The 11,465-nt window shown below is 35.4% G+C and overlaps 1 protein-coding gene across 2 annotated transcripts in view; it reads right to left on the bottom strand.

Moving 5' to 3' along the window:
• Positions 1 to 11,465, bottom strand: part of UBE3C (ubiquitin protein ligase E3C) — a 73,803-nt gene that overhangs the window by 12,838 nt on the left and 49,500 nt on the right. For both annotated transcript variants that reach the window (XM_061467997.1, XM_061467998.1), the window contains one exon: positions 1,414 to 1,626. In XM_061467997.1, coding sequence (XP_061323981.1) covers positions 1,414 to 1,626 — 213 coding nt within the window. The remainder of the gene's footprint in view (positions 1 to 1,413; positions 1,627 to 11,465) is intronic.

Here is an 11,465-nt window from a genome sequence, read left to right as displayed (position 1 = left end):
ATAATAGAATTTCCACCTTCTACTATTGACAGAGGCTATAGAGCTCCTTTTGAATGTGTCTTTCATAGCAGATAATGCTTTTGTGCCACAATTGCTGGATGGACACTGTCATGAGGATAGCTATTTACAATGATAGATTTATGATGCATTTATTTGGCACAATTTATTAGACACTAAAGTGGTTGTTTAGCTGAAAACTAAAGATAATGTACATTCAACTTAAGGAGTGCAAATTAAGCTCTTTTCCCAAAGTGAATTAGCCTTACCTTGACACAATTAGTTAGTATACAATGGTTACATGAGTCAAATACCAGACAAAATGTATTATCCATATGAAGTTTATTAAGGTAATGAAATGAAATATAAAAAGCAACCTGTTGCATCAAAACACAGAAGACAATGAATGACAACCAATTAGTTCTGTTGAACTACACTAATATGCAGTCTGATTAAAAGATGGTTAATATTTCACGGGTATTGTGCTCTCTCTCCAAGTATAAACACAGCAAAACAGCATCAGAATATTTAATTTCCATTTCCTTTCCTTACCGATAATTATATTTAATCTTCCTTTTAAACTTATGCCAAACAATTAAAATCCAGAAGTCTTGATAACACCAGCTGTAGCCCTCAAAGACTTTTAACAGACAAATTAGGCTTCTTGGCAAGAATGCACCTTTTTACAGTGTTTTTGTTGCAGTAAGTAGAGCTGGCAACATCTCTAACCTGCATCTCTACATTATTTCTGAGTGATTTCTCTTTTCTATATCCTTCTACCCTACTTGTTGACATAGGTTCTAACTTGTGTGGTTAATTTTTCAGGACATACAGTGTAGGTGTATGAAGAATGGAAACTAAAACTTCCCCAGAAATTACTAGCTACTTTTCATTTTTAGTTAAGAGACTAAACTGGATTTGTATTAGCTGCAATCAACAAACCTATTACTGTAAGTGCACAATAATGAGTCACTGGGTCATTATTATTTTAATCCATTATGATTTCTAACTGATTCCAAAGCAGGGCAGTACTTCTATCGCTTACATATCACCTACCTTTTCCAATTATTTGAAGTGCAATCAGACAAACAACATAAAAGATTTTAAGAAATTACCTCAAGCAAAAGAAGTTTTCATGTATGATTGTTAGAAAATAATCACTATAGTTAACTATTTAAAAGACCAGACTTCAAAGTCATCATCAAAAGTTTTTTCAAGTACTCGATTAGTTATTGGCTACTTATATCTACTTTCAATACTTGAAATATTGAGCCAGAATCCCTATGATGCCACACAATACACAGCACCTTTAGCAGTTGTTTCCTATCACTTTTAAAGAATGACTTAGTGGGGGTAGTAACGACTCATCAGTCATACATAACAGGAAAAAAAAAACAGAGCTAAAGCCATTCTTACCTGTGCTTCCCCAAGGTCATTATTTACCACAGTGAAGTTCAGTCCAAGTTCTTCCACATCCCCTTCATAGCTCTTGAGAAAAAGCAAATTTTTATACATTTCTGGATCTAATGAAGCTAAATGATGAATGTCAACATCAGCACTTGTCCCCAGCAATTTTGAGAGGAAAAAACTAGCAAATGGCAGCTCCACCAGCATATTTTCATAAAGAGCCTGAAAAACAAAGCAATTCAAAGCACATTAGATTTTACTTTTGTAGATGTAAGAATTCTGAACGCTGTTGTCTATTTCTCAACCTTTTGGTAACTCCTTAATTCAGTGGCTGAATACGATCTTCTGGTATGGCACTAGCCCATGTATTGCAAAAATTTAAAAACATTCATCTGAAGTTTGAAATTTGGATATTCTTGTGAAATACCAAGTCCCACATTTTACAAACTAATTATGTGGTGATTTAAAAAGGTCACCACTTATCTGTCATTAATCTTCTTGTCCTAAGTATGAGAGCAAACAGGAAGTGTTATCAATTGCACAGACTGGCAAGAAAAGCCAAGTTTACTAAAGGACAATGCAAATGCATCAGAATGTCTTCCAAAAATATTTAGCATTTCTACCTGCATTAGCATCGTCACAAACAATATTTTCCCATTCATGATACATGTAAAATTGTCTGTCCAGTAAAATTAACTACGTAAAAAACAGTACATTCTAAACTAATCCAAATACATTATTTCTCTTGCATGTTGTACAGATCCATCACTGCATATTTTTGGTGAATTCTGCTGCTTAATGGCATCAAACCACCCTAATTTTCTAAGCCAAGAGCCTACCAGTTATGACTGTACCATATGTCCAATCCCTCCTACACCTGGCACTGTTTTGACCTTCAAAGGATTACTGAACCAAAAATGAGCCTGACTCAAATATGCAGGACTCACGAAAAATGTATTTTTACTGTAAACTGAGAGTTTCCCCAAGAATTTTGAAAAATGCACGAAACTCCAGCAATTCTACTCTCAGTTATCTGCTATTTGACCACATTTCCATACAATGCAGAGCAACTTTGTGTATTTTTTCATATAAGAACTTCTTGTTGTTTCTTTCCCATCAGTACTTATTTATGGTAGCTCTCAAAAGGAGAGATGGAAACTTCTGAGCTCAAGAGAGAAAGCATACCATAATTTAGAGAGAACCTACATGAATAAAGGAAAACCAAAAGACTGTTGCCTTTAAAAAAACATTCCTGAAACATGGTGCCTTTGCATAGCCTTTCCCATTGTCCAATCTGTTTGCCACATCAGCATCTCTAACGACAACCAAATCTTTATACTGTCATTAATATCACTGCCAGGCTGATCAGAAAAGACATCAACACAGCATTATTGTTTGTTCTCTTTTTACTCTTTAAGAGCAGCGCTTTGGCATTACTTAATTCCCCCATAATCTGCTGCATACTTAGAAAAGGAAGCACAATGAGGCAAAAAAAGGAAAAAAGATGAAAAAATGTAGCTATAATCATTCAATGATATTCCAACAAAGACGTTAAGAAAAATATACACAATTCCTTAAACTTTTGAAAGAACATTTCTGTGAGGTGAGTTAGACCTTCCAGAAAGAACTCAGAATAACGAGTTCAAAGCCAAAGGGTGCATTATATTTAGAGCTGTATGATTTATTCAAGGTGTAGAAGTCAAAATCCTCATTTGTATACTTGACTTTAAAAGCAAACTAAAGGGATAAATCATTAATTTGCAATGTATAAGGTCAGTGTTTGCTGTTCCTGCATTAGTAACAATAAAGCCATTGTAATTCCTTAAATATATCAAAGCTACCCGAATTTAAAATGGAATTCCATCTATGACTCATAAAATGTAAATGTAGAGGTGTAATTTTTTACACAAGGCAGGTTTAAGCCTTTAGAGCATTTAATATACAAGGACTAATAAATGATAGCACTAAAAACTATGATCACATCAGCTAAATGGATTATAAATTAAATTTCCATAATGTATGCAACTGAAATACAAAAGTAGACATAAATCAAGGTATTTTCTAAACACAGGTTAATTACACAAATTCAAAACCTGTCTATTTTTTATGTAAAATAATCCACTTAGCATTTTTCAAGCTGATCTTAAGTCTCAGCCACTTGCAACACTTGATCCTAGAAGCCTATCAATAATTCCTTGTCAGGAAAAAACAGCAATAGGTATATTGAAGAAACTTGTATGTTATTTTTCAAGTGTCTGTCTTTTATGAGTGTTTATTGCTAGAAATTGTGCCAAAATGATTTGAAATAAAAAGGATTAATTATAGTAGAAGCTTTTTAATATAAGTGAGTGCAGCTGCAATGCAATTAATGCAAATTGTGATGCTATCAGGAAAATAAATGTGAACAACATCACTGGCTACTTCTGTTTGCTGCCAAATAACTTCAGTAATTTACTACATTAAGAATCAATAAAAAAATAATGCATTTCCAATGCATCACTATTCATCTTCAGGTAGTTCCAAAGTGAACATTTATAACTTCATCTAAAAACTATATAAAGCATTTTTAAATAAACTAAATTGTGCAACTTGAGAATAACTTTAATTACTCCTTCACTTAGCTAAGTGATTGCAATATTACGAAAGTAATTTTTTGAAACAAGATGAACAGTAATCCTTTAATTAGTTTCCAAGTCAAGCTATCCTAATAAAGTTTGATTAAAAAATGCACTAAAACTCTGGTAAATAAAATCATGGTAAACTTCGGGTTTGTTTCAAAGAAGTAAAAGATACCATTACAGCTCCAGCCCTGCACAGAGATGCAGAGAAATACCGTGTACAACTGAACACGAGTAAACAAACCAAAACTTTATTTTTCAGTTTCCATCCAACTTCCCTGTATCTCAGTCAGCATAAACTAATTAAATTACCTGTTGCTGCTAGAAGATGTGATTCCACCCATTCCTGACAGAGTAATGAAACAAATTAGGTTGCTGATTCAACTGGGTTTGTTTGCAAGTGGAGTAGTCATATAGTAATGGTTACGCACATTGGTTACATTACAACATGCTGAATAAGGTTATGAATTTTCAGATGATTTGGGTCATGCTTTGTCTGGGGTGTTGAGTCTTGGGTTTGGGCAGGGTGTGGTGAATGTTGGTGGACACAGCATGTTTGAAGCTGAGCTTTCTTTCAAGTCAGAATCTGATTCAGCTCACAGCTACAGCTGTAACTGGGTAGAACAGCAATGCCATTTGTTTCACAAACCTCAGAGCAGCCAGTTCCCCAAGGAATTGAACCATAATGAGTACTATTCTTACTCCGTTGATCTAACGACCAAAAGGAGGAGTCACTCCTTCTTTCTTTCCTCTTATGATTTGTCTTGGGGAGCTGTTAAACTACCTGATTTTAAACTTAGTTTTCTGTCCACTGACCTCTCTGAACCACCCTTCTGCAACATCAGCATAAAGGAGGCAGGAGCCCAGCACTGGTGACAGGCAAGAGAATAGTGACCACCTCTTACAGAAGTAACTGTCAGATTAATTAGCTGCCATATGAAGCTGCACCATCAGAATATACTTATGTATGTACTTTAACATAATACAAGGTCATGTTCTCCCCACAGAAGCAGTCCTCTGTTTTCCTCCAGCAGCCAGTGAGTAACAACAGTGAAGAAAGAAACTGGCTTGTTCTTGGGAGGGAGGCTACTTCTTTCTGTTTGACCAAGTCTGAAGTTCCTGTTCATACACTGCTTCAAGGGATTAAAGTCAGCAAGTTTAACCAATACATATTTTAAAACTAACCTCAAATTTCAAGTACTCTTACGCTTTGGTGAGCCTTTTAACTCCTGTGGTCATCACCAATGGGCCCAATACCATTTTATGTGATGAATTCTCAGAGTTCATGTTTCCAGCTTTCCTATCTAACGAGCCCCTTGACTTCACTGTCTACTATCCTGCAGTCCCATAAACTGCTATTTATGTAAAGCAAAAAATGTAGATAGGAAGTCATGAAAGAAGCAGTTGGTGGTCAAACATGACATTCAATTTCTAATTTCTAACACCGGGTGGGAAGGGGAGGGCAAAGGATGACACACAACACAACAAACACCTTAATAGAGTCTAGTATACCTCTGCCTCCTCAAAAAGCTGGGAGTATTAGGATTTCACTTCCATGGAAACACAATCTGGAGATGCAAGCTTGGAGCAAGAGACCAGTCTGAAGCAGAGACAGGGATGTCTACATCAAGGGCATTCACACAAGCCACAAGAACTATAATGCTCATAGGGTGATGCATTCTCAGTAGCTAAAAGATTAAGCCTGCTGAAAGGGCCAACCTGAATTTCCCAGCACCATTTCAAATGCCTACAGGATGCTCTTTAGGCAAAATTACGACATCTCTAGATAACCATTAAAGCAAGTTAAAAGCTTCTGAAACAAACAAAAAAAGGCAAACAAGTCTAGCTTTTCAAACAAATTACTTTGGCTACTCTTCACCCCAGTGTTGTCCAATTATCTCAAGATATTTGCTAGCCTTTTCTTTTTTTTTAGCATTTGGGGGTTTTGTTTGTTTTGTTTTTTTTTTTTTAGTAAACAGTTAAAAGAAGTTTTTCCTGGTTAAAAGGCCAAGAGAAATTACTTCACTATGGAAGAAGTAATATTCAGTAAAAATAACCTCATGCACCTCCCTCTCACTCTGTGTCTGAATGCCTGGAGAACACACCAGTATATTAAAAACAAGCAAAATAACAGAAGACCTACTGCGGTTAACAGTTTTTTGACTTCACACACAAAACACAGTCTGGAGTCTACTGTTTCTCTTTTAAATAATATTAGCTACTTGCGATTACAGTACAGTTCAATTATAATTGATGGCAACATGGACTAGCTACAAAAGCCTCTACTCCATGATGCAGACCACAGCTGGGTCATCTAAAGAGAAAATATGCTCATCTACTTAGATATACTGAATGCATTCATTAAACACCTGTGATGTGGGGCACAAGGAACGGTTCTTTAAGGCAGGCAACTTTCAGAATATAGACTGGCAATCAGTAACTTTAATATATTATGGAAAAAAGATCTCAGCTGGAAGGACAACTGTACACAGTACATAGTAAGAAAGGAAGAAAACTTACAGTTCTCTGGAGAAGGAGGTTTTTTTTTCTTGTTTTCAAAATAATGCAAGTAAATATCTCACTGGGACTACACAGGGTAACTATCACAAAATTATATAAGCACTACATGGTCACACAAGGTATTGTTCAGGTATGATCCCCACATTTAGGAAACAGCTCTTCAGAAAGAGAAGACTTTCTGCCACATTTTAAAATGACAAAATTAAAGCCAGTCTAGTCACTGCAGACAAATTAGCTATATAGAGGAGAGGTTTCATGAGCATTACAACATGTTGAATAAAGTTCAAACTGTGTAAACAAATTCACAGATGAACCAACTAAACTTCCCTGACCGTTAGGCAGCTTTTGTGCCTACACTTACATTTTCAGGTCTACAATTAATTCTCTCATTTATTATTTTAACTAAAATCTCTCAAGAAAAATAATTAATCAGTCATTGCTCCTACTTTCCATTAATCCTTTACAACCCAGAACTGTATTTTAAAACATAAACAATGCTAAAGTCATACCCCGAGAAAGACACACAGTACTGCCTGGGCTGAGGCAGTAAACAACTGGGCTTAAATTCAGTTATTTCCCTAATCAGCCCCCAAGACCATAACCCTTTCAATTTCAGTCATTTTAAACAGATACTATTAAATAATACTTAGCACTTACAGAGTGCAATAGATCTTCAAAGCTGTACAGAACCATTAATAAAAATGATAGAAAAATAGCAAAACCATTAGAACTTCCTTCTACCTTATTATTTATACCCTAGAAATATCTCATCACACTCACAAAGCTTTTGGGGCAGCAAAGCCTTTTCTACCACAATGAAAAAGATAAAGCAAAAAATATATTACATTAAAATTAACATGTATTTGTATTTTTGAAGCATTTTTAAAGCTAGCATTTAGTATAAGATAAAGTAATTTCTTACAGATATATTTCGTGTTCTTTAAAGTGAGGAAAAACAAACTGATACTAATGCCAGTATGGTAAAACAAACGTAATTCTATCAAGTGTGTGTCACAATGCAGAGTACATCTACTGCCTGGTAGCTTTAAGTTACTGTTTCTCAGTTCTCAGAGCAATATATTAGCAGAGATATCTAGATGCATTTCTATCACCATAGTAATGGAAAAATCTGATACATTATCTTCCCTATTCAACTGTAAAAATTTATCCAGAACTTTTTGTTCAAATAATGGATACCTTTTCTGTCTTTTAAAAAAGCAGGAGTCCAAAATTCCACAGCTAGATGCTTGTGATTAAGGCTTCTGAGGGAGCCCTATTAACATCCCTTGTAGCAGTGCTAGTATCTTCACATTTATTCATTTCCCCGCCTCCCAAAAAATAAAGCCTTTTGTAAGCCGGTTTTACTTCCGACTCCCCACCTACTGGGAATTGGAAGGTCGGTAAGTACAAGCCCATCGAAGTTCCAGAGACGTGGGGTAGCAAGACTCAGATACAAAAGGCCCGCCTGACAAATTTGCTGCAGTCAGTGTAAATACCCGAAATGGACTGCAGGTGCATGATAAGCATAAAGCAAACTCACAACTGACTCATGAACACATTATCATAACAATGTAGGAATTCATTTCCAAAGACTCCATTGAAATATATCACGTATAATGACCTTGACTTAATTTTTAATTTAAAAATGTAAAGTCATGCTCGCACTTTTACTCTAAGAATTTAGGACATATGTAATTTTATTACAGAATTTTTTACTACCAGAATATAGTGCTCCAGAAATGTCAGTCCTTGCAGAAAACCACCATTTCATCAGCTTGGTACTTACTTTCTGTTTTAATAGGAACAATTCTAACTTTCACCATGTGTAAGATATAAATTGCTGTCAACATCATTTGGGGGGGTTTTGAGGGATGGGAGAGAGAAGGACAAGAGCTACCTGTGGATGCACTGGATAACAAAGTTACCATTCACTGCTGAAGTTCCAGTAAAGGCGTAATAGATTTTCTTGTCTCAAATTTAAATGTAATTTAGTAAGAGCTGAAGATAAAAGATGGAGCTGCTTCTAAGATAAATCTGTATTTTAACAGCAGTGAAATTCGTCATTTTTAAAGACCATTCAAGTAGAATAAAGAATTTCAGTAAATATTCCAAACCTAATTGATTGAAATGGATGTAGGTGTTCCCAACTGTGAAAAAGGATCAGGATACCATTACCACACACACTGTTTATTTATTCCCTGTCTAGGAACCTGATTTAGAGGCAATAAAATGCAATCAGTACACAAACCAGAAGCAGGAATCATCTGCTAATGGAACTTTTAATTGAGGAGTGACCACTGACATGAGGTAATTCTTTCCATGCAGAACTCCTTGCAGAGACCTCTATGCACTTCATCAGGGTAAACAATCACTAACATATGCATTAAAGAAAATTTAAATACATTATGACCCAATAAATATCACAATCCATCAATACACACTTTTCTTTCCTAAAGATTTAGAGTTAAAATACCACATTTCAGTAGTCTTTTAGTACTAGACATGTGTTTACAAGGTTGCTACTAACATAGCTATTTGCAATCAAAACATAATTGGTTATGTTAAATGAACCTGTACACAAAGGAATTGTCAAGCTGAACAACCATGTCAGAAAATAGATTCAGATTAGTTTACATCTACATTCATAAATCATGAAAAAACTTCCATAAGGTATCAATTTTGCTCTTACAATTGTGTTTCTCCATTGTAAACATATAAGAGCATGCCACTTTACATGCTAAATTTCTGGTCTGATTCCATTTTCAGACGATTCAGGATTTTCTGAGACAAATGATCATCACATAACTTGCTTTTAAGCAAAATGCTGAGTCTACAAAATCATGTACAGGGTTACTAAAATTAATAAAATAAAAAGTTTATACAAATTACCTCCTCCTTGTGTCAGTATCACTAATTCCATACCTATCTTTCCAGACACTAGCAGTATGAGTTGTGGCTGCAGTACTAATCAATTAAGAGTATACTCATTTAAGCCAAACCAAAGTGGATCTTAATTAATTGGGCAGTAAGCAAAAGGAAAGGGTAGCCTAAAAATCAGAAGAAGAAAAAAAGCCACCCTTCAACAATCAGAGAAACAAAGGACAAATAGCAGCACAATGCTTGACGCAGCATGCTATGAAATATTCAAGTATACAAAACCCAATTCTTCTCATTGCAAAATTTTCTTGTTTTATTTTCTCCCTACAAGCTTTTGGCACAAAAAGGGCACACAAATATATATAACCAGAAATATTTGCTTGAAGGTTTTGACTCTATATGTGCAGCTTATTCATGATTCAAGAGTTTAGGATCTGATCCAGATCTTGCTGTAAAAAGACTCCCATTGATTAAATCTGTTTTAGATAAGGCCCAAGGATGATCGAGTACTATTGTAGTTTCTCTGCAAAATGTATACTGTGGACACTGCTAATCTTAGGATTACACCTTCCAAAGAGGAATCATATATTGCACAACAAATGATCACAGCTCTATTCAGAGTTACAAACAGTAACCAGAGGACACACTTAAGATATAGAAAAATAATCTTAGCAATAATTAATGGCCCCACATTTACTATAGGGTAATAAAATTTGTATTTGATCTACTATTACCCTTCAAATGCTTAATTTTACCAAAAGACATACAACTTTTTTCAGTCATGTGTTTAACAACATTTAAATATCTACAGAGAACAGTCCATTGTATCTTAAATCAGTACAGTAAGCTATAAAATGTCATATGCAAGTAAACAAGTTAAACCTTCATCAATATAATATCCACCAGGCCACACAAATTAATGATCAAAGATTAAACCTAGATTACCTCTTCTATCCATCATCAAAACAATGATAAAATTTCAAACACGGTTTACTCGGACCTTGCTGCTTCTTCTATCTGGGTCCACAAAGGAAGAACTCATTTCAAAACACATTCTGCTCTTTATACTGCCTTTCCAACCATTTAAGACAAAAGCTAAGTCTTGGGAAAAAAAATCTAAATCTCTTCAGAAAACTCCCAATGCCTTCCAAGGAGTGCAGATTCTATTGCTTATAAAAGAGACTTCAAATTACATTTCAAAGATACTGCGTATGTTCTTCAGCAACATCTATGCATGACTCACTAATGCTCTTCAATATGCTCGAATAAGAGAAGAGAAATGGAGATGGTAGCATTCAGTATAAGCAAAGATCCTGGATGTATTAGGGAAAAATCACTGGGCGTCACAGTCAGTTTGTCAAATGTGCAAAGACAATTATTGCAAAACATATTATATGCAAAAACTAGCAGGTTTATGTCAAAAAGGAAGAGGAAACCGTAAAAATTATCATTCTGAGCTTTCTTTAGACTTCCTGCCACATTCTTAAACTAATGCTGATACTTCATGAAATTTAAGTAAATTGTCAAAAGAATTAGCTACTTGATGTCAAGCAATTCAAAATGTGAAGAACATCCTTTTCCGCAGCATCTGCCACATTAACATCATTGAATAAATGCAAATGTGAACTGGAAATGGAGAAAGATAGTAACGGCATCCAAGACTGAGTTGAGATTTGAACAGTGAAATTCAGATTTTAATACTGTATCTGTCACTGTTCTGCTGATCACTGTTTCTGCTGAAATGGTTAACAGGCATTTCAACCCTTCCAGATTTTCAGCAGGCCATTCAAGAATCAGAATGGAGGAAATCCTTTTAAGATTCCCAGGTGTTGCTTCCAAACTTCCCTTCTCTGCCTATGCTGCTTGAAGTTTTGGCAGCCTGTCAAAATAGCAACTTTTGTGTTCTCCTGAGCCGTCTACTACCCTGGAAGGCTGCAGCAAGGAAGTCTGCACACTGAAAGACTTTCAGCGCTGCCGGAACAACTACTGCATGTGGAAAGGATGTTAAACCAAATCATGTGCCTCCCCACAGCCCAATCCCACCTA

This window comes from Pezoporus flaviventris, unplaced genomic scaffold (genome assembly GCF_033815535.1).
Source record: "Pezoporus flaviventris isolate CSIRO_AGI_PZ_B2104156 unplaced genomic scaffold, CSIRO_AGI_Pfla_v1 ptg000047l, whole genome shotgun sequence".
Lineage (NCBI taxonomy): Eukaryota > Metazoa > Chordata > Aves > Psittaciformes > Psittacidae > Pezoporus > Pezoporus flaviventris.
Note: the sequence above shows the minus strand (reverse complement) of the source record. Positions and strands in the feature narration are given on the sequence as shown.